The 27,309-nt window shown below is 41.8% G+C and overlaps 1 protein-coding gene across 3 annotated transcripts in view; it reads left to right on the top strand.

The window, feature by feature from the left end:
- Nucleotides 1-1,100: 1,100 nt before the first annotated feature.
- Nucleotides 1,101-27,309, top strand: part of COMMD1 (copper metabolism domain containing 1) — a 97,677-nt gene continuing 71,468 nt past the window's right edge. For 2 of the 3 annotated variants that reach the window (XM_044454156.1, XM_044454157.1), the window contains exons 1-2: nt 1,101-1,327; nt 22,541-22,822. In XM_044454156.1, coding sequence (XP_044310091.1) covers nt 1,136-1,327; nt 22,541-22,822 — 474 coding nt within the window. In that variant the 5' untranslated portion in view covers nt 1,101-1,135. The remainder of the gene's footprint in view (nt 1,328-22,540; nt 22,823-27,309) is intronic. The other variant, XM_044454155.1, reaches the window with a different exon arrangement.

Genomic DNA, 27,309 nt, shown 5'->3' on the forward strand with positions numbered 1-27,309 from the left:
ATATTGTTTTTTAATACTGGCATTTATTTATTTATTAAAACATTTTTTATGCCGCCCCATTCGCCGAAGCCTCGGGGCGGCTTACAATAATAAATTAAAAGTATTGTTTTAGTGTATTCTGATTTTAATGTTGTAAGCCATCCTGAGATGTCATACATAAAGGACGGCATATAAAAGTTTGAAATAAAAGTTTTAAATAAATAAATAAAGTTCTCAGGGATAGAACTCGTCCATAACCCGGGGACTGCCCTTATAGGGGGAAGGCTTAGTCTCTTTTTTTGGCACACACTGCTCTCCTTGCTCATTTTGGCACACTTTGCTCTGTTCTGGGTTTCCAGGGAGAATCACAGGACCAGGCTGGGGGCCAGTCATGTCAAGAAAATCGTTTTTCTAAACTGCAGTCTTGATAAATTAGAATGACAATACAGTTTTCTTTAAATAAATTGCAGTTGAAGTACAGGACTTTAATGTTTAATGTCCTTTACTGAGGACAAGTGAGACAAGTGCAGATGGGAACATTGGTTTGTTTGTTTTTTTAATTGTAAACTGTCCTGAGGGCATTTGCCAATTAGGCGATATGTAAATTAAATGAATCCTTGGCTTTTTGTCCTGTTCAAATATGCATACAAAAATGGGAGAGAGTGCAGCTAACAGCATTTATGTGAAAATGCACCGAATACTGCTAATTTGGAATATAAAGAAAACAATAATTGTTATTTAAAACAACAAACGAAACACCACCACACATTCTGGTTGATATACATTTCGTCTTCATATTGCAGAATGTCCATTAGGAAACGGTACTTGAAGCTGTAAGCTTTAAATCCATTCTTTTTCTTAAATCGGACTGCAATGTAAATGAGAACCTTGTTTGAAAGAGACTGCATTTCAGATGTTCGCCTTCTTTTCCGTGTTTGGGCCCGTATTCACAAATGAGTGAAAACGCCCTATCGTTACCCAAAGGCTCGCGCCCAGGGTGCTAAAACCGAAGCCCTTTTCTTGCTATAAAAATCGTCAGCAGGGGTCACTACCGAACTTAGAGAGGTGGCGAGCGCCGTTACGACGACTTATTTTGTCCGTGCCCAGTTCCCATCCTAGCCTCTTCCCAGGCTGTGGCCTAGCATTCCTACCTAAGATGGCGGCTATCGCGGAACATCCCCCACCCGAGGCCTCCAAGCCCTTGCTTGGGCTGCTCAATGGCATCGCCCAGGCAACCTACTACGGCAACGCCGAGATCACAGAGAAGCTCTTGCGGGACCAGCTCTACCCAGAGACGGCGGCGCAGGAGTTCGCAGCTTTGCTGGCCAAGATGACGGGAATCGTCAAGGTAACGGGGGCGGGGCTGGTACGTTGGTCGGAGGGGAGGGGAGGGGAACAGCGGCAACGCCGCAAGATTAGCTGTGCCTGTTCTTTCCAGAGCGCCACGTACGTAGATGGCGCTATAGAAACACACTCGCCGTCAGAACAGGCAGGCGGTCTTGCTTTTTTAATGAGAAACTTCTTTCCCGTTTGCTACCTTGTTCGTAAGCACTGAACTCTACAGCCCTCCTCCGAGCCAGTGGGGAGGGGGCCACCTGCCTCTGCAACGGGGGGCTTCCCGATCCGATCTCCTCTTACATGCACCTCCAGCCTTCCCCTCCCGCGGGAGTGCAGACGAGGAAGACGGCGAAGGGGCTCTGCGCGAACGCTGCCTCGTCCCCTGGGCGGCGTGGGGGCCGGGCCGGGCCACCTCACGCCGCCGAGACAGTGAGAGCGATGGAGAGGTGTCGGCGCTGCGCACTCGCCCTCCTCCTGGGCGCGGCAGCAGCGAGCTTCCCGCCCCCTCTTTCTTTGATCCTCTTTCTCCTTGGGCTGCACTCTCACGTTTGCGGCAGGAGCGGCGTGGATCGGGGGCATCAAGCCCAGCCGTTCTCACTGCGTTGCCCTGAGAGAGGCGAAGGACAACTGAGCGGAAGTGGTGGCGGCCCGTGCTTGCTTCGGCCGGCCGAGCCCTGTTCTCGTTCTGCTGCCCAAAGAAGATGGGACTGGCTGCAGCTTGTCCTTTCCCCGCTGCCCGGAGGGGACTGAGACCAGACCTCCCTGCCACTTATTTTTTTAACATACTTTTACAGAATATTTTGCTTTTTGCGACCTTGGAGACTTTCCGCGCCGGCTGCGGGATCCCAGCTCCTAGGTCTTCTGACTTTGGAGCTGCAACTCCGAAAAATCCTATGGCTCTGTTTCTCGCCTGAGAAAAAATACCCATTTGGCCAAAGAGGCACAATCGTCTCCCTGGCCTTTTTGCCTATAAATTTTACATATCTCATTCTCTGCCATTGCTTTAGAATTGTCCTGTCTCAGGCTTGGGAAAGGACAGGCGCAATTTTAGTGCAAGAGGGAGATTGGCTTGCAGCCCCTCCTCCAAAAGAATCTTAAGTATTACTACCTTTCTTGTAAAACCTAACCGAAACCCAGTCGATGAACTGTTTTCAATAAAGTCAGGTAGTTGGTCTGGCTGCAATAATGTTTGTCTAATACTACTTTTAAGACTTAAGCATGTAACGAACACAATGGCCCTCCCTCTGACTGTGGATTTAAAGCCTAAATAGGACATTTGAACTTATATTTTCTAAGCCTATGTAAGGTACTTTTTCCTGTCTTGGAATTTGTTCTGTTTTACCCTGGATATTACCTGTTTTTTCGTTAACTTTCTAGATTAATTGCCTAATGTTTGAGATACTTTCTTTCATATTATTGATTTTATGATGAACACAATTTTGCAGCATCTGACTTGTTTTTGTTTATCAGAACCATTTCATCATATCCTTGGTTGGCATATACATGCATGCATCAGTAAAGTCTAGGAAAGACTTGCAAAGGCCATAAAATGTATTACCGCTGCAGTATAAGCACAGTAGCTATTCACAACAGAAATAAAGGGGAATAACAATTTGCAATGCTGCTTTAACACCTGTTGTTGGAGATAATGCTCTGATTTTGCTTAAGTTCTAAGCAGAATAAAATTTGCTGATTAATTCGACTTGAGCAATTTCATTCTAGTCAGCAGCAGAATGGTATGAGATTGTGCTTCCCGATTGTCATATTGTAGATTTGTGTGCCATTTATTCTTCACAGAAAGACTGAGTCACATAAGTGACATTGTTATGTGTGTCATTTTCAGCTTAAAGAGAAGCAGCCACTACCTCCTCTGACTTAATAACAGCAAGTAGGAACAGCCAGCAACATCTTTATTCTGTCATCTTCTGTTGCTCCTTGAGCACTGCAGCATTTTCTTTCCACTTACTGACCATAACACAAATAGCTGGCTAGTCCATTTAATGAAGCACTCCAATTTGGTTGCAAAGGAATTACATCTCTTGAATTTTAGAAAGAAACTAAAGTTAGACAAAAACAATATAAACGTCCTGTCTGTTTTTTGAAATCTAAAACTAACTATGGACAAATTTTCCAATGCTGAGCTTACTATATTTCTTATGGAAATAATCATTAGCCAGGACTAGTTAATTTGCTGCCTCTTGGTGGCAGTACAGCATCAGCTTTGGTGCAAATGTTGGTAGGTATCAAATAAGATAGTTGTATTTTAAAAAAATACTATTTGAAATTTGATAAGAAAAATATATGTTGTGAGGCAAAATAGACCCTTCTGCTGGTACAATGTGAGTTTTGTAGTGTTTTGCTACTTCTTTGGTAAAATTTTTAACTGCGTAAGTAATATGGCAGTGTTATTTCAGGTGCAAGAAATATGTGATGTTAAATATGTATTAAAAGCATTCTGAAACCATTATTTGATCCTAAGAATCAAAAGGTAGTAAAAGAAAAAATGTAAAGTAACAATGCAAGGATTAAACCATTGGCAGCTCATGTAACACCCAAAGCCTGCACAAATAAGAAGGAATTTTCCAGTATCTTTAAGGGAGCATTCCTACAGGCCTTCAACAGCTTCTGAGAAGATTTAATATACAATGAATTCCCAAATCTGAGGTTGGAGACTGCCGTTGAACCTCTGAGTCAAATGGGAGTTCTGACTCTCCTACCTCATAACTAATACAAAAAGAATTATGCCAGTTGTTTTACAGGGTTGGGAAAGTGACTTCAGAGAGAGGAGGAGCAGGGACATTTTGGGGACAGGGATGAGAAATATCCTGAAGCTACTCCAGCCTCCTTCCTCAACCTTTCAAGGCACACCAGCTAGGTAGGTGAAAATGCATAGTGGCAGAGGTTTTTTGTTTTGGGGGGTTTTTTTGCTATTCATCCCACCCTGCATTGGATGAACATGAGTATAAGCCTGCAAATGCAGAGGCTCATCTCCATAGGATCTCACCCTTAGCCATTAGAGAGGCGTTTCAACCAAGGGGAAGGGTGGTAACCCTGGAGGTCTGGATTGAGATCCCAAAGCAGTCTGACTTTGGCCCGACTATGACTGCCTAGAGAAAGGTGTCCACCAAAACTCAGTGACTGAGGCAGGAAGACATTTGTAAGGGAAGCAACACAAAGAGCCCAGTAATAACTCTGAGAAAACTGGAGAGAGCCAGAGCTGAGATGGGAAAAACAATCTATAGAACAGCTATCACTCAGTTGCTCCACAAAGCAAGGCTTTATGGAAAACTAGAGAGTAGAAAGCCCTAGCCTAAAGAAACCGAAAGCAACACCTGTTTGGTTTCCAAAAAGGCATGTGGGAGATACGGCAAACATGAAGGAAGTTTCTCTGGGAGGCATTTCAGCCGTGTTGCAAAACACTGTCAGGCCCAATGCCAACAGTACTAATTGCTATAAGAACATTTGGTAGCAGCACCATGGCTTCTTTGGCAAGGATTGGGAAAATGGTCAGGACTGAGGGCAAGATGGAAGGAGCCAAGCACAGGACATTGTAGAGGAAAGCCTGGTTCAGTCTGCAAGAGACTTGGGACTAGAGCAGAGGTTCACCCTGCAGCAGGACAATGATGCTGAACACACAGCAAAGTAACAGTGATTTGAAACAAGTCCCTGAATGTGTTGGAATTACCAAGACAAAGCCCAGACCTCAGTCTGATTGAGAAGCTTGTGCAAGAACTGACTGTTGCTATTCAGCAAAAACCCTTGTCCAGCTTCCTCTTTTGCAAGGAAGAATAAGCAAACATTGCAGGATTCAGAAGTGAAAAGCTAGTAAAGACCTCCTCAAGAAGACCAAATATGGGTAATTGCAGCTAAAGTTGTTTTTATTGACTGAGGGGAGGAGAATACTTCTACAACCAACAGGTTTATTTTTGTTTACATGACTTTTCTTCTACAATAAAAATATTTTGCATTTCCAAGTACTGGTTATCTTATATACATCAAGTAGTAACAATGCCAAGTCAAAGTGTAAATGCTTCAGCAAGGCACTGTAAGTGTATGGAGCCATTTCTTCATTTGCTTAGGACAAGTAGAAGTTGTTATGTTGGGAACTGCATGGAGTTAGAAATGTTTCACCAAGGATAATTTGCCCTGAGTGCAGGGTTCGGGTTTGCCCTTCTTCCTGCCCTTTTTAGGAAGTACACCCCCTCCCCCAGTTCCAGTGAAGTATGACTTCATTCTCTTGAATAGGGAGGGGAAATTACTTGCTACTGAAAAATGACTGGAGGAGGGTGAAAGCCAGCCCCCCTCCATAAACCTTTGGGGGGCAATAGGGTACTTGGTGGGAGGTCAAGGAGACCACCTGATACAAGTGAATAAAGAAATTGCTACATTCATTTTCAGAGATGGAAAATAGTTTAACAGCAGTGATGATTGCTAATCTACCTACTCATCGTGGATGCAATTATCACAGCAAAAAGAAACCAGTGTGGGCATTAAAAAAAAGAAATTGTTGCAGAAGGCAAGCCAATGGGTCAGTTCACACATCACAGTAAAGTACCCTGAAATAAGCACAAGTGGGTTGCCTGCTTTCTTGCCAACCCACATTATTCCTGACATACAATTTGGTGCTCTACAGCTTGCCACCCACTCTTTTCACCCACTCCCAGAACAAATCCTATAGGGCTTTATAGCATAATCTCAGAAGTCTGCTGTAAAGGAATTTTGTAGATTTTTTAAACCACTGGGGAGATTTCTACAAATTTAATATTTTTTCCACCTCCAAGGAGATTTGCATATATTCAAGGTTTTGTTTTTTCCCACAGTTAGGGAAGTTAGCTTTTTAGCTTTTTAAACTTTTGGGGAATTTTGCAGAAATCTTCTAAAGCACAGAAGTGGAGATAAAGTGGAGAAGTAAATTGATTAGTGTTATGCCAAAATGTAATAGAGAGAATATACAGTTAGCAAGATCCCAAGGAGTGACTGGCAGGGCTTTTCACTGGTCTTACTAGACAGCTTTCTTACTGTTTTATGCAACCCATGCTGAAACAACTCTGTCAGTTTCATACATTTGGAACTGACCACCTTGAGAATAAGCTTGCCTAAATAATCCTACTATCTGTGGACTTGCAAGGTAGCTTTTTTGCAAAAATACAAAAGCAAACAAAAATGACAGAAAAGCTGTGCTAAGTTTGGACGTCATGCTTTTAAACCATTCTGCAACTACCCTGGTGACAATCCACTGTAGTTTAGTGTAAAGTAAAAACCAGGTCATGGTTTGCTTGCTAGAAGTGGGACAAAAGAACAAATGAAAATTTTGGGGATAACCAACACTGTTGTTCTCTAGCCAAAGATATAATTATTGAGTATTGCAAACTATTCTGTCTTTCAGTGCATATTCTTACCTTCCACATACATTGGTTATATTACAATAGATACTAATTAATGAGCAAACAAAGCAGATCAGTATAGCTCTTGGGTAGGCAACACATATATATAAAGAAGAGATTTGGGCAGCTTTGCATGATCATGGTGGGAAAGGAAGCCATAGTGGTTTATTTTGTCTCCCAGCCCATGCCAGTCATAGGATTTAAGGTTTCTACCCTTGCTGGTCTCAGATGTCACAACGAGCCATGTCAGGTGATGGTAACTATGCTAAACCACTGGCAACAACACATGTAGGGAGGTAAAACAAGCTACTTCTCTTCATGATCATGCCAGCAAGGAACAGTTTCACAGAACAGGGTTGGAGACTTATGGCTCAGGAGCAGTGATGTGGGACTGAGAAATACTGCCGTCATTTTGAGACTTTTCACCAAATTATTTGTCCTGGAGCAATGTGGTATTTGAAAATGTTTTGTATGTTCTGCATTCACTTGTTATTAATTAAGTCTACGCAGAAGAGATTTACATTTTCAGCACTCTCCCAGTGAAGACAGTATTCTCAATATAGGTTCTGCCAAGTTACTGCTTGGCAGAAATTGCTCTATTAACTGTTGATGTGGTTGCCCAGTTTGCAGTGGCTTGTTGTGTGGGGCAGTGGGGGCTAAGCTAACCCTCAAGCAGCCCCTGGCTCCTAGGATCACACATCATAGCAAACTGGCTACCTGTGGGCTTTATGCAAAAACAGGACCTGTGGATAAATTAGCTCTGTAACTCTGCCACTGAGTTACAGTTTTTCCCTGAAATAAGAAATAATTTATGATTGCCTCTGTTCTGGAATATGTCATAGGTGTGGGAAGCTCTTTGAGTGGAAAGGGCTGAAAAATTTCTCTAAGAGAAATAAAGATTGCAGAGTCAGTTTAGTCTGCCCATACTCGAGACACACAAGAACTGCAAACTTTAAAGAGAACTTTTTCCTTAATAGTATTAGGCATCTTCTTTTTATTACTAAGGCAGGCAAAGTAAAGTAGGCAAAAGTTAGACCAAACCCAGCACCCCAATAACCTACAATGAGTTCAAACTCATGGTTGCTGCTTATCCCAACATAAAAAATTGGTCTCATATATGTAGTCCTTTCTTGGCAATTTATTTGCATTAAAGTGTCTTCAACCTTTTTCTCTAATATTCTTGGTCCCAACCCTTCTCCTTGATCATCTGTCATTGACTGGTTTCCTGGCTTTTGTGCAGTTTTTCTCCTGTCTCCCCCCTAAAGCTTAGTGTGTATTCTGATGAAGGCAGGGGTAAGCACCTGAACCTGGAGGCCCATGCTCATCCAAATTAGAGCAGGAGGAGCAGTGGAGGGAGATCTTAACCTCTGCCCCTCCTACTCTCCATGGTGTCCCCTTTTGACAGTCTAGTGATACATTTTGGAGAGGAGAGAGGGGATGCTGGAACAGCTTCAGGCTATCTCATATACTGGTTGCTGAGTCTCCTCCCTTCCCATAAAAATGTCCCCCTTTATCCCTCTCTGAGGTCACTTTCATGACTTTGGAAAGCAGCCGGTGTTACTCTGTCAGCTGTGAGGGGGCAGAGAAGGATGCTTGGATTGCCAATTCATAGAGCTGAAATCACAGTCTCTCACTTCACCTCTACGAATCCAAAACATTGTACGGCCCCTCAGAAGCTATCTAGGAACCATAACATTGTTCCCTCAGTTACTGATTGTAAAAACTTTAATATGTGCTGGTATTTTTGGCCCATTATACTTGGTAGGCAGTATAATGCTGCCTACCAAGAGTTGCTCTGAAATTGGATGCAGCTGTTGGGATGAAATACACTCCTGGAAGGAAATTATCATTGGAAGTTTAAAGAGTAGCATGTACAAATACCTAAAGTGCATATTTTGAAAAGTTAACCATAATTATCTGTGCAAAGAAATGATATTCAAAAGAGAGACACAGATATGGATAGAAAGTGGCTCGTAAACCTACAATGGAACCCTGATGTATTGCCTTTTCCTGATCTGTTGGATAATTCCAGAATCTAGATACCCAATACCATTAAACAGGTGTATAATAATAAGTGTTGCGTGCACTGTTCAGTAGAAGGAGTAGGTGACATCTTAAATTCAAACAATTCTTTAAACCCTCACTCGTGCAGAAAATAATGCTTTCTCTTAGTAGTGTTTTAGTTTCTTTCATTGTTACAGTTTATCTCCTAGAACATTAATATCTCATTCAGTGGCTTTGAAAAAATAAGCATTGGAAAATAGAGGAGTTGATTTCTAAGATTTTTCAACAATTTATATTAAATGATATCGATTTGGGTGTGGTAAAATACTTTTTGTGCCTATTGCCAGATTGAGTGTACCATCAAGTGCTTTATGATGGTAACTTGGACAGGTGGCATCACTGAGCTTTACAGTTAAACAAGATTTTGGAGCTGTATCTTCATCTAGAATCTAGATTCTAGATCCAGTCATCAGTTCTGCTCATCATGCTGGCTGCCATGGTGATAGAAAGTCAAGATTTTTTCTCTTGAATTGTTGAGATAACTTTGATGAGCTGCACATGTAAGATTTCTTGGTAAGTCAGTTTGATGGAAAAGGCTTTGGACTTCTTTGAACTTTAATAAGGATGCTTTGGAAAAATTCAACTTGCAAATTGCATTGAAGCTTTTTTACAAGATTTGTAAAGGATAGAGCCAGATGAAATTAGTGACCTCCCTGCCCCTGCCACATTGTTCAAAAACATTTCACTAGCTGCAGAGACAAGATTTCTCAGGAAGTCAATTCATTGGCATGATAACTGTCTTGAACCTTTCCAAATTATTTTTATTTATTATAAACAAACTTCAGTGTAGATACTTTAGAAAAAAAAACAATTTGAAAGAAGTGTGACGCCATAATAAAGTACTCTAAACAAACAGGCAAATGACCAGCAATAGAGCATTTTGTTTATGAATTTTTAAATAGATTTAAACACTGAAATGTTTTTAAAAGTCATAGATCAAAATTAAACTGCTTCAAAATATTTTACATTTTCTGTATTACAGATTTAAAACTGAAACATTTCACATAAAACAGTAGCTTCAGTCACAAATTGGAGTATGGTACACTCACACTTAAAAACTTAACCAGGTTTAATCAGTAATATAGGCTAATAATCAGCATCTGTATTCCACAGCTGATCAGACTGCATTAATAAACATAGCTTGTTGCATCTCATATTTTATACCAGTATTGGGTTGCAGCTGAATAATAGACATTGGCCTCCTTGATCTTCCTCCTTTGGGGGTCTAACTGAGATCTTCACTGCAGCCATTCTTCTGGGATGTTTCTCCCTCATATAAAGGGACCAACATCTGGCACATGTTGCATTATGTTGCATATCAGCCAAATACCCCTTAGATCTTTTTAGGAGAGGTCTTTGTGTTTCACCACTGTACATAATTCCAGGGTTAAAAGATAGTACATTCTAAATGCTCAGTTTTATAAAGAGCACCTTTAACTGTACGTTCTCTCTTACCTTCCACACATATTTAATTTCATTTGCTTTAGGAAAATTCAGCACTCTCCACACCTTGCATAATTTTGCATAGTTCTGTCATGATTCCTCTTACTCAATTTTTCTCTAAACAAAATAATTTGAACTGTTGTAATCTCCAATTGTTACAGCTACTTTAGAGTGTCAGTTGTTCCCAGATGATGGATTGTCATTGCAAATTTAGTCATAGCATTGAATGGCCTGTCCAGCAGGGTTGCTCTTAGGTTTTTATGGCTGGGTAGACAGAATGCTCTACGGGGTATATTTGATCAATTTGATGCATCAGGCATCAGGTAAGAAAACGGGAAAGGCAGTCAATCATTAAATAGGGGTTTGGATCAGAGTCAACTGTAACTGAATTCATTCCACTTTATTTCTGAGTGGAGTAGAGCTTAACTTGTGTTGCAGTTCACCAGGCCTTTGCTTTGTTCCAAACATTTTGAAACTTATGAAATAAGACTCGATGAGCAAGCATAATGTGCATTTATACAGAATAACTGTAAGATCTTGGAATTAATGGGAGTGCTTCCAAAACAGTCTGTTTCTAGGGACTTGATCATTTCCTTTTCTATCAAATAAGTGCTGGACTCAAGCTAATAAAAATTTGTTAATGGATTTTGCATACTATCCTGAACCAATTGAATTCTGAGTCTAGATGAAGAAATGAATATTCCCATTAGATGCAGATTGGCAAAGTGAGATTGAACCAGATACATATTTAATGTTTCATTTATTGAAAATTAAAGAAACAAAAGCAAACATTTGGAAACATACATTTAATATTATCTATATTCCTTTCCCTTCCCACCCCTAGAATAGTCTGTGATATCTTGGAGTTACCTACCTCTGTGCCTGATTTCACAGGCCAAACCATCAGAAGAGACATTCTCTGTAGAGGAAGCTTGCTGCTCAAGTAATGACTGTTAGAAGTGAATGAGAATGCAGACACTGGGTGAGCACAGTAACACCAAGTAGGGCTGGATAACCTGGTGTTCTCCAGTTGTTTTGAATAACAACTCCCATGGCCACTTATCATTTGGCCATACTTCCTGGGGCTCATGGGACTTGCCTCTATCTGAAACAGAAGACATAATCTGTACTGCATAGGCATACTGCCATCTACTGTTGTTGTTGTTGTGTTGTTAGTTGTGAAGTCGCATCCGACCCATCGCGAACCCATGGACAAAATTCCTCCAGGGTCTCCTGTCCTATACCATCCCCCAGAGTCTACCTAAGCTCACACCAATTGCTTCAGGGACTCCATATATCCACCTCATTCTCTGCCCTCCCCTTCTTTTTTTAGGCTCTTCTCCAGGGAGTCCTTCCTTCTCATTAGGTGGCCAAAGAATTTGAGTTTCATCTTCAGTATCTTGCCTTCTAAAGAGCAGTCAGGGTTGATCTCTTCTAGGACTGACTCGTTTGATCTCCTTGCAGTCCAAGGGACTCGCAGGAGTCTCCTCCAGCACCACAATTCAAAGGCCTCAATTCTTCGGCGCTCAGCCTTCCTTATGGTCCAGCTTTCACAGCCATACATTGCAACTGGGAAAACCATAGCCTTGACTATACGCACTTTTGTTGGCAGGGTGATGTATCTGCTTTTTAGTATGCTATCTAGCTTTGCCTACCAAGGAGCAAGCGTCTTTTAATTTATTGGCTGCAGTCCCCATCTGGGATGATCTTGGAGCTCAGGAAAATAAAATCTGTCACTACCTCCATTTCTTCCCCATCTATTTGCCAGGAAGTGATAGGACCGGATGCCATGATCTTAGTTTTCTTAATGTTGAGTTTCAAGCCAACTTTTGCACTCTCCTCCTTCACCCGCATCAAGAGGCTCTTTAGTTCCTCTTCACTTTCTGCCATTAGAGTGGTATCATCTGCATATCTGAGGTTGTTATTTCTCCCAGCAATCTTAATTCCAGCTGGTGATTCATCTAGCCCCACCTTTCTCATGATGTGCTCTGCATATAATTAAATAGGCAGGGCGACAGTATACAGCCTTGCCAAACTCCTTTCTCAATTTTGAACCAATCAGTGGTTCCATGTCCAGTTCTCACTATTGCTTCTTGACCCGCATATAGGTTTCTGAAGAGACAAATAAGATGGTACACCCATCTCTTTAAGAACTTGCCACAATTTGTTGTGATCCACACAATCAAAGGCTTTAGCATAGTCAATGAAGCAGAAGTAGATGTTTTTCTGGAACTTGCTAGCTTTCTCCATGATCCAGCGTATCTTGGCAATTTGTTCCCTAGTTCCTCTGCCTCTTTGAAATACTGCCTGTACTTCTGGTAGTTCTCGGTCCACATACTGCCAGAGCCTAGCTTGTAAGATTTTGAGCATAACTTTGAGCATGTGAAATGAGTGCAATGGTGCGGTAGTTTGAACATTCTTTAGCATTGCCCTTCTTTGGGATTGGAATGGAAACTGACCTTTTCCAATCATATGGCCACTGCTGAGTTTTCCAAATTTGCTGGCATATTGAGTGTAGCACTTTAACTGCATCATCTTTTAGGATTTTGAATAGCTCAGCTGGAATACTGTCTCCTCCACTAGGTTTGTTGTTGCTAAGACTTTCTAAGACCCTTTTGACTTCACATTCCAGGAGGTCAGGGACCACCCCACTGTTACAAGACCTATGTTACCTTATGGGTTGAGGGGTGAGCAACCTCTTTTCTGACTAGGAACAGCCTTCCCTCACAAGGAACCTTCTAGAGGCCTCATATCAATAGTGGGCAGGGCAGGAGTCATCCCCCCATCTTTTTGTTTTCCACTATTTTAGATGCTTGATACTTAATGTAAAATCATTTATTCATATAGATTGTTCCACTCCCACTGCCCTTCCAGAACCGCATTGAATCTTGTGATAGGTCACGCCCCTTTCCCTTTTTTTGAACATATTCAATAAATGGTCTCCAAATATCTTCAACATTATTTTTACTTATCTAGCCTTTTTTCACTTAATATTGCACGTTAACTTATCATTAATAGCTGTATCCCAAACTTCTTTATAACAGTCATTTCTTTGCTAACCACCTTCTACTTTCCAGTTCCTTGCTGTTATTATTCTTACTGCTACTACTATATTTGTCATCAATTCTTTAATATTTTGTCCAACTAGTTCTCTAGTGGCAATAATGCTAGACCAGGGCCTATTTCAATTTTTAGATTCAATTTTTTTATTAATTTCTTTGAAAACCATTTCCCAAAAGTTACTTATATATTTATACTCCCACCACATATGGAAATATGTACCCACTTCCTGGTTATATCTCCAACATAATTGGAATATTTATTATTCATGTAATTCGATTTAACCAGAGTTCAGTACCGTTTCCAAACTAATTTGTAATAGTTTTTGTTAACTGCTTATTGACATACTTTTTAAAATTCCCTTATCTCACTCATTCTTCCATTCTTCGTTACTAATATTTCTTCTTAAATCAATTTCCCAGTCTTGTATTCCTGTGGAAAGAATTGTCCTTCATATTGTTGTGTAACATGTTATCTACTGTTAGTTCAGAGTGAATCTCACCAGGTACAGCATGGGAGATGGCTTCTTACTATTTATTAAGGTTGTTGACTCATTAAATAAAAGCATGTTGGTTCCTGGATATCACCTGGGATGGACCTGAAAGTGGAAATTACAGATTTAAGGGCTGGTCTACAGGTGGTACATGCCAAAAAGTCAACTGTTCTCCTAAAATATGCAAATATGAATAAATTAAAATATGAGTGAGGGGCACAGAGAATTTAAGCAAATTCATCCTCATCTTTCCATAAGCTATTTGAAATCTTTTACTTTTACACAATATAATTTTGCATTTTTTTAGAATTTTGAAAGATTAGAAAATGTATGGAATCTTATCCACTTATTAGATCCTTAAGCATCATCTCAACTTCAGACATTATATAAATGAATGATGCCTGAATGTGTGGCTTGTTGTGCTTTATATGACTTATTGGTTGGAAGGATAATTGTGACCCAGTTTGCTTGCAGCAGCAGCGGCAGATCATGTGTTAAATAATTCATGATTTGGCATGGTATGTGATAGGCACATTCTCTGGCCATTTGGCATATTCAGCTTCCAACTGAATGACTGAATCCATATACTCTAGGTTAACTGTGACTTAAAGAACCCACAGTTAATCCTGAGTTGTAAAATTTTAGTTATTTAACTCATAATTAACCTGTTGTGGCTGGGTTTGGATGGCCATGGATCATTCCCTGCATGCATAACATCAAATTGTGGTTATTTAACTCATCATTTGCCAGCATAAGGTTGAAAAGGCCCTGAATAACTGCCCTTCCAAGCTTTCCTAGTTAAGATCTTCTTTCTCCTTGACCTCTGAAATACAAAGGATTTTATCCTTTGGAAGAGTTCATTAAATGCATACCTAAATGGACTTTTCTTTTAAAGAGAGCATTTTCTTATTACTCTGTCAGTTTTCTAAGCTTAAGCACAAAAATACTGCTCATCTAGTTACAGTATTTTAAAAAATAATTTTTAAGTTTTATAAAACGTAGAAACAGAGTGAGTCAGAAGGGGTCTTCCGGGCCATCTAGTCTGACCTGCAGCTCCAGCCGGCTCCGCTCATGACATGCCCACCATGTGCATGCCTAGCCTATCTTTGAACACCCTCACCGAAGGGGCCTCATCCACCTCCCGTGGAAGCCCATTCCATACCCTCAGGGTCCTGACTGTCAGGAAGCGCTTCCTGGCATCCAAATTGAACTTTGGTTCCAGAGCTTTGCTCTGTTGGAGCGCATCCTGCCTTCCTCTGCAGGGGAGAACAGGTCTCTACCCACCTCCGTGTGACATCCCCTCACATACCTGTATGTCGCCAACAGATCCCTGTATGTCACCTACATTTATTCATGTAGTTCAGAAGTTTATAAAACATAGTACCACATCCTAAGTCTTAACAATGTCCAAAATACAGTAGAACTTTTCTTCCCTTTCTGTTTGTGACTTTACTTTGGATTGGATCCAGGTGTTGAGATCAGTCCTGTGGTCCTTGGACAGCATCCCAGGGATCATAGGATTGTTCAGTATTGCCCCCACACAAGGTCTTGGAACTCTGACTTTGGAACACTTTCCCCTCAGAATCCTCCATTCCATTCTCCTTGCAGCCACTATGGAGGTTTCCATGGTGATTCCTTCTATAAGGTCCAAACTCCTAACTCATGGGAGGAGGTGGATGTGCTAGGATCATGCTGGAGTATACACAAGAGGTGGATTCAAGGAAAACTAAGCCCTCCTACTCCCCAGTCATGCCCTCAGCATAGAGTGGAAGTCAAATAATTCAGAAGTTTGTCTAACTGATTTTCTTTCTTTCTTTCTTTTTCTTTTCTTTTCTTTTCTTTCTTTTCTTTTTTCTTTTTTTTTTGGAAAAAAGGAAAGAAAAAAAGAGCATTGCAGGGCCTTGGGAAGAACAGAATGTCCAAGATCAGAGCACCCTATCCCTAGCTTCCCTTATCCTAAGAAATTTACTCTTATGCATACTTAGAGAAGATTTACTGAAATCAATGAGTTTTCCTGCAATAGTGCTAAGTCTGGATTCAACCCTTTGGTATTTGGATGAAGTTGCACAATTTTAAACACAATAACCAGGACCCATAGGATCATGAAATTAATTCCTTGTGCTCCATGAGGGATTTAAACCTTGTGTTTTCTGAGTCTATGTTTTTATTGCTGTTAATAAACTCAGCATGTCACCTCTATACTGTCTAAATCATACTGATGACTTTGTTTCTCTCCCCACTGCCTTTGCCCCATTGCATGCATGTGAATAGGCCTGTTGGATCAAACCCCAAATTTCCAGTTCACAATCCCCATTGCGATGTAAGTGGATGAAGAGTCTACCAGTCAGAATTATCTCTAATTCCTTTGGGCAAAATGGGTCATAGATACCAGGATTATGACTTCTTTCTGTGTGGCCTGCTGGCCTTCCAAGTGTGTCTGTGGCTTGAATGTAATGTTAAACACTATGGGTTCAATCCAACATTGCATGGACAAGTTTGCTTGCATAGTGGGATTTCCTTTTCTCAGCTCTCTCAGAGCTCCTCATGTGCTCCCAGATCAGCACTGGAGGGTCCCCCTTCCAGCAGATTTGAAGGGTTGCACACTGGACTACAGTGATGAGAACTGAACTCAATTTCAACAGTGATTTCTGTTTCTGTCAGTATTCAGCCACCATTGGATTCAAACCCAGTCTCATGTTATAACCACCCTTTTCTCATTTAGAATATTATTTACATAATTCTGAGATTAATTCAAATTACAGATAGCATAAAATCTTTGGAAGTCGGTTAAGTGGAAGTTACAAAGAACAAGTATAAATTCCTCTCTTACCTTTCTCTGGAGCAGTACAATATTTTTCCCATCCCATGGAGCAAAGCACATATTTGTTGTTCATTACTATGCAGTAAAAGGTGCTTGTAAAATATGCAGTAATTGCCCATAGTATGCTCGGGTGATCAGTGCTAGACTAAATTTAGCCAAACAGAACTGCAACTTTCTGTCCCTTGCGTTTTCCAAACATGAGCTGACCCATCCTCTATTTTTAGCTTTCTAAGTGAAATAAGATGAGACATTGATGAGTAGTCCAAAGCAGCAAGCAGTCTTCCCAGAATGCTTGCTGAAATGTAATAAATACACACTCATGTTTTTTTGTACAAAGGTGAAAGAAGGAGAATAATTCACATGACCTGTCTAGGTCATTGAAAATATCCATCACATTTTCTTTGCTCATTTCCCATAGTTGTTTTTCTTTTCCTTTTGACTCCCTGAGGATGCCTTTTAGATGAAATAGAATTCATGGAAATTTTATGATCCTTGATGAGGAATGTGGACTCACCCTATCTCATGCTGTTGATCCTTTCTATCTATAGAAAGACCAAACATAGCTGTCTGAACTGAAATTGGGATTTGAATCTTTCAATCAGCTGAGCAGGTTATTTTATTTTTCTCTGCTACTACTGTTATTTTCCTTTTATGGTGGAGATACTTATTTCACTTTTGAAAAGTTTCCTGTAAAATATAAGGTGGCACAACCAAGAAGTCCCTGCCCCTATTTGCCATCCACCTCATATCAGAAGTCTTGGGAATCTTGTGAAATGCTTTGATGGACAATCTTAACAGTGAGGCATGATATGTATGGGAACAGGCAATCTTTTGAGTTTGGGATGAGAAGTTAGTTTGGTCTCAATTCTTAAGCTAACCACATTTCCCAGTCTAATACACAGACTGTAAGACATTTATCCTTTAAATTCTGCACTTCTCCAACTTCTGTGATAAAGTTTTCTCTCAAACAGCATATAAAATGCATATATAAAGTGGAGGCTTCTGCCTTTGGAGCCAGGAAAATTATTCTTCAACTGCTTCTCAGACCTAAGAAGGCATATTGGTTCTGCGGGAAAGGAACAGGAACATATTGGGAAGAGGAAGCCTTGTTCTTCCTGTGGCAACAGTCTTGGTTGTGAAGGACTGGAGGTGACTGAAAGAAAGATAATGATCTTGTATCACCATTACTTTGCTTCTGTTCTTTATGATGGCCATTTCAAAAGATGGTAAAGCTGCTCTTGGTTCTTTATCCCAAGCACAGTTGGTGAGTGGAGCTAGGGTAAGCATTTGGGAAAGGACTGGAGCTTTCAATCTCTTGTCTCCCTTGTACCATTTGCTAATCAAACTAAATGGGCTGTTTCCTACTACTGGGGACACCCCAGTATTTTTTCTAAAGATGTTAACCTGGTTTGCACAAAACTCATGGCTTATTTAACCTATAGTTAATCCTTGCCTTGTCTGGCAGACAATCAAATGATGGTTTGTTCTCAATCTCTAGGTAATTTGTTTCTTCCTTTGCATGCACCTTCTCTGTATCCCACATGCTTTTGCGTGCTGTGTTTCTGGCATGTAAAGTGATTAGAGGGTTTTTTCCCTTCCTTAAGCACTTTTGCCTGCCTCTTCTGTAGTTTGGCAAAAGAGCTCATGAACAGTTCTGGGTTCGTGTATAACAATGGTCTCTGGTTTATGCAACCCATAGTTTTCAACCCAACAACAAACTTGGATTCTCTTTTTGGGTTCATATTCAACCATGGTTTTTAGTGCAACTGGGTTCACACTTCATGTTAATCCAGAATTCAGGAATGTATGAGTTAGCAGATTAGTGCTATGTGCGAACCAGATCTGTGCTTGCATTTCTTTCTGTTGTAATAAATAATGTTGGGACACTATGAATAGTTTCAGAATTTGGTTTGCAGTAGATTATTTTACTGCACTGAGACAAATCAGGTGAGTGCTTTATTCTGAAAGTTGGTATAATTAGAATCCTTTCTCAAATACAGCTTTTGTTTCTGTGCTTTCTCTCATTCCATCTCTGTCCCGTGGCATGTAAAGATTCCAGTAAAAGGTATCAACAATTACTATGCTACAAGAATCTTAATTAAACCTATTTTTATAAATAGGCTGCTTCCTCTTTTCCCTTGTATTCCTTTCTGGAAGTGAGGATCTTTCTGGATTTTGCCAGTTACCCTTTTTCACTTTTCTTACTTGCTTGTCTTACTCTATTTCTCAGAACTTAATGAGTTTATATCAGTATTTCTTCCTGTGTATGTGCTAGGTACTTTCCTTTTCAACCTAATAAAGCAATTAGGTTATACAAAATCATTTTGTTTATCAATTATTCTTCCATTATGGAAGTGGCCTTTGAAATTATAATTACTTTGTTAGCTGATTTATGAGTTGACATTTGTTTTAAAGAAACAAAGGCATAATACGAGGGGCATTCAATGTATTCTCGGTATCAGCATGAAGAAAAAGGAATAATAAATTGAAATCCCCATAACTTCAATACACTTATTACATCTAGAAATTAACTTTTCAATTCCCTGTAAAAAATACCCTTCTTTCTTGTCTAAAAAATGTGCATTAATTGCCGCCTTGAGCTCTTCATTGTCGGAAAATCGCTTTCCACAAAGATCTTTTTTTAAATTCGGGAATAGGTAGTAGTCACTGGGAGCCAGGTCTGGGCTATAGGGTGGGTGGTTTATTTCTTCGAAACCACAGTCTTGCACAGCAGCCTTCGAAACACGTGCCATGTGAACGGGCACGTTGGCATGAAGAAGCAACAGTCAGTTTTCTCTGCCTTTTTTCTTTAATTGCTTCTCTCAAATTATGCAGAGTGGTTGCGTAAGATGCTGCGTTTATGGTTTCACCTTTTTTCGTGTACTCGATCAATAAAATTCCCTTTGAGTCCCAAAACACTCTGGCCATGATTTTTCCTGCCGATGGAGTGACTTTGAATTTCATATACTGAAACTGCCCTTGGCAGAGTATTGGCATGCCTTTTCTGTCTTTCAAGAGCTTTTAATAATTCTTCCATTTTTCTGTTTGAGCATAAAATACCCATAATACTATCAATCCGCTTTCCAACTTGCTAGCAAGAACAACCCCCTTTCTCTCCTTTTGGCATGTTCCCCAACACATCTAGCAAGGAAACCTTTCATAGACAAGGAAAGCCACCTTCCTCCTCCTCCATGCCAAAATTGAGACGAAAACAAAGGCATGTTTTTTCTTCTTTTTCTATGTTTCTATCATGCACATGGTAGGTACGTCGTGAGCAGAACCAGCTGGAGCTGGGGGTCATTGTTTTGGTTATTGTTTTGAGGGAGAGTCTCCCTCCATAAGGACATTGGGGAGATCTCTTTCAGGGGTTTCCTCTCTTCTTTGTTTCTTAGCTGCAGGGTCAATTTTGGTGAAAAAATCGGTCTATAGTCACTTGTTTTTTCATGCGCTGCATAACCCTCCGGAAATAAGAGACCACGTTATCGTTCATAAGTTTCAACACTCTGTTTGTTACAGTTATGTTGGGGTGGTGCTTCTCAAAGAAATCCTGGCACTCATTCCATTTTTTCATAATGGATTTTATCACATCACTGCTAACCTCCTCCCTGTCTTCCTCTTCCTCAGTGGACTCCTCCTCAGCAAGTGCCTTCTGCTGCTCACTCTGGAGTAAAGCAAGTTCTTCCGTCGTCAGCTCCTCTATGTCTTCCCAGCATGAATGCAACTGCGATCGTGGCCATCTCCCCACTCGGGGGGAGCGGGGGAGATGGCCACGATCTTGGTTGCCACCCAATGCGGAGTTCGTGACCCAAGTCAAAATTTTCATGAAATTTTTGTTTGTGACCCGATTTGGTTGTGAACCAAGGTGTTTGTGAGCTGAGGCACCACTGTATAGTTCTCTCAATGTTAAGTGTTGAACTGGCAGTTCTTTTCAACATTTCTCTAGTCCATAAAGGGGAGTTGCCTTCATTCTGCATGTTAGGGTAACCAACATACCCCAGTGTCACATTATGTTCTGTAATTTACCTAGAAGTAAGCCAACAATCTACTCCTTCCAAGGACATTATCAAAGAGTAGTAAAGCATCTTCCCAAATTGCAGCCTCCTACCTTTTACACTTTTCTTTGTATAAACCAAAACATGCTTGGGAGAGGAGGGATGCCACAGTTAGTTCATGGGTCCACAGGCCAGATCCGGTCTGCCATGCTCTTTTATCCGGCCTGCCTCAGAGATTTTGGACTTCCCGCGCCCACCGCCGCCTGCCTCGCCACACACGCGCACTCACTCAGAGATGGTTTTGGACTCGCTCGGACCTCTCTAAGTGAGCAAGCCACCCCCTCCCCCACCGCTGCCTCACCTGTGCCTGCCGCCGCCTCATCGGCCTGGGCCCTCCACCACTGCCTTTCAACTGCCCCCCCTGTTGAAAAAATTTGAGGACCCCTGCAGTAGTTGCATAAGAATAGTTCTGTGAGATACTTTATATCACAAATAAAGGGTTCAAAATAAAGGCAGAAGAGGAGGTTAACCGCAGGTCATCCCAGTCTCTGACAGCCAGAAGTTAGAGCAAAAAAATCTCCAGCAAAAAATACTAAAAACCATTGAAAGAAAGCTTTTTATGCAGATTTGAAGTCTATAGGATTAACTGTTGTTATGCAGATCGATGGTCAGTAGGTCAAGCACTGTTTTGCAGACTTTGTTATGTATTTCTGCAATAAGCATTTAAGTCTCAAATTATTTGTACTGGCCAAAACATGAAATCTATTCTTATACTGATTCAAACACTCTAAGGGAACTGTTTAGTCAAATAAAGAAAGGCCTTGCATATGCATTATTTCCCTTGCTTGATGCAATTGTGACTGGGGTGACAAAATGACTCCGAATGCAGACAGTGTTAGGGTTTTGTTCTGTTATTTGGCAGAATGAAGATTCACTCCTCCACCTTTATGCAGCTCTTTTTTGCACTTACTTGCACCGTTGCTAATTATTCTACACATGTGTGCGAACACATGCACGCATAGCAGCTGAATGAGCCTGAATGAATGTTGACCCATTGGGGGAGGCAAGTATAAGTACTGCTGGTGTTAGTTCCCCATTTGCTCTGTCCTGTTTAATATCTCCCTTCGCAGAAATATCAGGGAAGTGTTGGAAAGGTAAAGGGAACTAAGAACTGTGAGTTCCACACACAACAGATGAAGTAGCACATTGTCAAGGAGAAGATGTTATTCTTCCCCTTCTGGGTTTGGGACACTTACTCCTTTGGCTCCCCACCCCACACACGCCCATTTTCAGTGCTTCTGACTTGTACCAAGTCTATCCTTTCTTTTACTATTTTTCCCTGGTCGTTTGCAACTGTGCACAAATTAGTCTACACGGCTTCTCAGCTCCCTTTGAAAACTGAAGCATTCAAGGAAATGCATAAGCACGGTTATACATAGGGAATAGCCATAAGAGTGCATCTACAAAGGGCCTTCAGAAATAATAAAATAAAAATTAGGATGCCCATCATGCATTTATGAAGCTCTGAAAAACACATTTTCAAAAGCTGAGGAATGAAAGCAGCTATTGATCAGAGTAGGGAAGGCATCGAGGCAATGAGACAAGTTGGGGTTTGTCATGGAGTGCTGTGAAATATGTGCTGAAGCAAGCCACAGGACTGAGGGGGGCACAACTCATAGCAGTTCCAATTGTCTGCCATCAGGCTTGCTTTGGATCACCAGTGATGTAGGGTGTCATGTGAGCCAACCTAATATATGTGAAGAAGGGTTTATGCCTTCTCATTGTTTCTACATTCTTGACTGTACAGCTCTGTGCTACACATTGACAATACACTCCAGGCTTCCATCTGGTGCAAGAATAAGGAATAGTGGAGGCTAATATTTTATGTGGTATTAGAAAGTTGTACTCCATAGTTTAATTATCACTGTATTTTGATGCAGTTTATACAATTTTCCTTTTGTTTCAGTCAATAGCCTCAGCTGACATGGATTCAAATCAACTGGAGACCTTTTTGACTGCACAGACGAAGAAACCAGGAGGTATTACATCTGATCAAGCTGCAGTTATTGCAAAATTTTGGAAGAATCACAGAATGAAAATTCGAGAGAGCCTAATAAATCAAAGCACGTGGGAAAATAGTTTGAAGAACATAAGTTGGAGAGTGGATTTAAAGTCACAGTCAAGACACATTAACCAGTTAAATAGCCCTGTGGCAATAGTTGAAATGGAACTTGAGAAAAATGGACAGGTGAGCAATTTTTATTGTTTTATCTGTGTTACCATCGTAAAGATTATTCTGTCAAGCAGTGGGGGTCAATTTACTGACACAAATTTACAGAAAATGTCATGTGTCAGGGTCTTCCCCAACCATCACTCTCCTGTTGTTGGACTGCAACTCCTATCACCCAACCACTAGCCATGCTGTCTGGGGATGACAGGAGTTGTAATTCAACTAAATCTAAAGACTGAAGTTGGGGAGACCTGATTTAGTGCAAGCAGATTATATTGGTCCCTAAGATCAGAATCATATTGAATCAGAGGTTGTTCAAGAAGAAAATCATTGCGTGATTCATCCAGTCTTATAGCGCCATGCTAATATGAAGAGCTAAGCCGCAAATCATCCACTATTTGTTCCCCTTGGTTACGTAATGTGAATAATCATCATTTACTACTCTGCGCATATGTTAAGCAACTTGATGCTTGCAAAATCTCACCATAACACCAAGCAAAACCTGCCAAGTGCCATGCCCCTCTGGAAACAACCATCCAGGTAGCAGCATTCCAAATAACTTCTATCCTCAAGTGGCAAACTTGTTTTTTCCATTTGACTGAACACATTACAGTGTCTTGACTTCTTTGCCTTGGGTTGCATTCAGGCACAGGGATAGAAGCATTTTTTGCTCATAGTCAACATTTGTTTTGAACTTCATTACCCTTTTCCCAGAAAGAGCATTCTGAAAACATTTGAGCTCTGATCCCCAATTTGAAGATGTCAGTGGTGTCATATGCTTAAATTGAGGAATGACTGTATTTAATTTGCTTGCCAAAAGCATAACTCTTAAATAATTCAGTATATCCTCAACAAGGCCCACTCTTTCCAAGAAATTTACCAAGATAATCTGTGTTTTCATTTTTGCATTTAGAGGCATTTACTCATAACTTACATTGCTATCCCACCTTTCCACAAAGAATGGCATGCAAGGCCAACATAAGGACCAGTCTCTATGTGTAATCTTCATACATTCCATATTATGGAACAAAATGTGTGGAATAGATGCAGAAAATGCTCATATTTTTATATTTTTTATTTTTACAGCACAGCCCTGACTGATAGTTCTGCACAACATTATGCCAGAGTTGTTTGGTATCTTCTTAGTCTTATAATGTTGTTTGTTTAGATATGCTCTCCAAAAACACTCTGAGGATTTCCAGAAACAGGACATTTAATCAGAGACCATGTAGCATTAGCACTGCACATAGGTGGACACAATTCTATTACTTATCCTGCCTTGGGGAGAAAGAAGGTTATACCTGAGTTTTCGTATTCAAACATATATTTCTGTTTTGTATGCCTAGGATTCTTCTAGATATTTGCTTGCTCCACTATCCTGAATTGTGTTGACTATGCTGGTTACTTGAACTATCTGAACTACTTTGCAAGGCACATCTGATATTATTTGGTGCTCACATAACAGCTGAACAACAGGCAGAAATTCAACAGGTGAAACCTATTTTTACACATCTCCACTAGGAAAAGCTCTCCTCAAGCTTAGAATTTATCTTTCAAAGTAGTCTCCCAGTAGAAGAGGTATTTCTACAAGAAAGAGCATGGTTATAGATTAACATTCTTCACTGTTTAAGTAAAATTTTTAAATGGTTAGATGGAGGAGATACAAAACCCCCATTTTCATGCACTAAAATAATCAACTACAAACAAAAATAGATGGAAACAGAAATTCATTCATTTCAGATAAGAAAAAAGCCCAAATGTATCTCTCTAGGAAGGGAGTTCTGTAAATAGGGAGAGTCACTACTGTCTTGCATCCTCTATAGCCTGATTGTACCCACTGGCAGCTCTGTAAGCAAGCCTCCATAGCTGAGCTCAAGACTCATATGGGTAGCCCACTTTGTCTTAAATAATTTTAGATTTTAAAGGTCAAAAACAGCACTTGCATGAGGTTTGGAAGTAGTAGCTAATACTACTGATATGAAATTGAAGTGACATGTTCTAAACCTAGTCTTCATAAGCATCCAAACAACTCTGGTGTGCCCACAACTGGAGTATTGTGTTCAGTTCTGGGCTCCACATTACAGGAAGGATATAGGCAGGTTGGAATCAGTGCAGCGTAGGGCCACAAGGATGGTGGCTGGATTGCAGGGAAAGCCATATGAGGCGAGACAGAGGAAACTGGTTCCTCTTCGTCGTGGCCTCTGTGCATCACACATATGGGTGCTGCGCCTGCGCAGTGCCTTTGGCCGGAAGATTACAAGCTAACGGTTTTTGGCGGGAAAGCTCTGCTCCCCCTCCCCCATGACCTATAAAGAGCGGAGCGTCTGCCATTTTGTTCAGTCTTTGCAACTGCCGTTTACTGTGCCTCGTGCCACTTTTGCTATCGCTCTGACCGTTGCTTGTCTAGCTTGTTCTCGATTATTCTCCCAGTTGTTATACCCCTGTTAGTTCTTGCTAGTTCTTATAGTTCTTGTTAGTTTTATAGTTCTCTATCATTCTACCTTCTCTTTCGATCTTCTATTTAAAAAAAACGAAAACAAAAATATATTCTTACCCTCTGCACTGTCTTCTATTTCTTCTTTTCTTACGATGGTGCAGCAAGCAGCTTTCTGCAAATGCGCGGAATGCAGGTCGAAGATGTCTCCAACCGACCCGCATGACCTATGCCTCCTTTGCTTGGGGGAGGGGCATAGGACTGACAAATGCTCTCACTGCCTGGCCTTCTCTAAGCAGGCCAGGAAAAGCCATGAGAATCACCTGCGGAGGCTCCTGTGGGATCGGGCTCTCATGCAGTCTGACCCACTCGTCATTGCTCCGAAGCCTGGCTCTGCTACGGTGGTTCCGCCCTCACGCCCTTCGGAGGAAGGCACATCTACCATGGGGGCTCCACCTGCTTCTCTGAAGAAGAAGCGCGAGAAGCGTAAGCATGCTGAATCTGATAAATCAGCAAAGAAAGCCAGGAAGGAGAAGCCTCTGAAACCGACACAGAAGTCGAAGGACATGACGCGCACTCGACACCGTGATTCAGGTTTGACGGCCCCCTCAGTACTGGCGACAGTCACTGTACCAACTCCACCTGATCCGGTGCTCCAGGCGGCTATGAGGGTCACCCCTCAAGGGTCCCCTCGACGTGTGGCTGACCTTCCTGCTGAGTTGCTTCCAACTCTTCAGCGTGGGTCAATTTCTGATGGGGAAATTCAAGACTCTCCCCCCAGGGCTAGGTCGCCCACACCTATGCCCACAGCCACAATGGAGGCGGATGTGGAGATGTCCCTGCCTAGGAGCCGAAGGAGTTGCTCCATGGAACAGTGATCCGAGGGATGGCACCACTCCTACTATCCGTCCTGGGGCAAACCACACTCTGTCGAGTACTATCCCGTACCTAGGAGTCGGTCTTCACCACCTTCCCGTGACCGTCCACTGTCCTCGGGTCTGAGGCGCACATCCCCAGTACCTCCTCGGGATGAAAGTAGCCAGTCCATCTCTCCAGTGGAGTCCTCGTCTTGGGCTCCTCTGTATTATGGTGCGGACTCCGACGACTCGTAGGTCAATTCAACCTCTCCTTACGTTGCTGTGACCTTCCAGGGCCCTGCGTCACCGGATGAATCGCATGTCTCCTTCGCGGAGCTGATGTCTCGGCTTGTCCAGTCCCTTGACATTGATGCCGTCCAGCGTCCGGGACCTTCTACGGACAAGTTTTACTACGTCGTCCATGGGGAGCAGTCCACCTCAATCATCCTGCCGTTGATTACCACCTTACGACAGGCGATGACGCAACCCTGGGACTTGCCTTCTCACCCTCAACCCACATCTCGGAGGTACGAATCCATGTACCGGGTTCGGGAGGTGGACATTCCCTTCCTCCTCTGCCACCCCAAGCTGAACTCAGTCATGGTGGAGTCCTCCCAGGGTAGAGAGGCAAGAGGCCACACCACACCGAAGGACAAAGAGGGACGTAAGATCGACTCCCTGGCCAGGAGAGTCTACGCAACCTCAGGCCTGGGGCTGCGTATTTCCAACTACAAGGCGACATTGACGAGGTACCAATACTTTATAATGCAGCGCCTCCACAATGTCGTCTCTACCCTCCAGACCACCAGGGTGATCTGGTGAAGGTGCTGATAAAGGAGGCGATGCAGATTGCCGTCCAACAGTTGTCCACAGCCAGGCATCATGTGGACACTGACTCAAGAGCCTTGATCGGTGCTGTCTCTCTCCACAGACATGCCTGGTTAAGGAGTTCCAATTTTCTGGAGGAGACTAAGTGGCGAATTGAGGAAATGCCCTTTAATGGGCCTGGGCTTTTCCACTCCAGGACTGACCACAAGCTGAAAAAACTCCACAAGTCCCGCATGATGGCCCGACGGATGGAGCTTCAGACTCAACCTAGGCGTAAGTGGGCATGGACCCGTCCATCTTATAGACAATCTTATCAGCCTAGGCAACAGCCCCAGCACCGGCCACAGCAACAGCAATGCCGCCGTCAACAGCCCCAGCAACGTTAT

Source organism: Varanus komodoensis, unplaced genomic scaffold (assembly GCF_004798865.1).
Source record: "Varanus komodoensis strain SLA01 unplaced genomic scaffold, ASM479886v1 scaffold7_3, whole genome shotgun sequence".
Classification (NCBI taxonomy): Eukaryota; Metazoa; Chordata; class Lepidosauria; order Squamata; family Varanidae; genus Varanus; species Varanus komodoensis.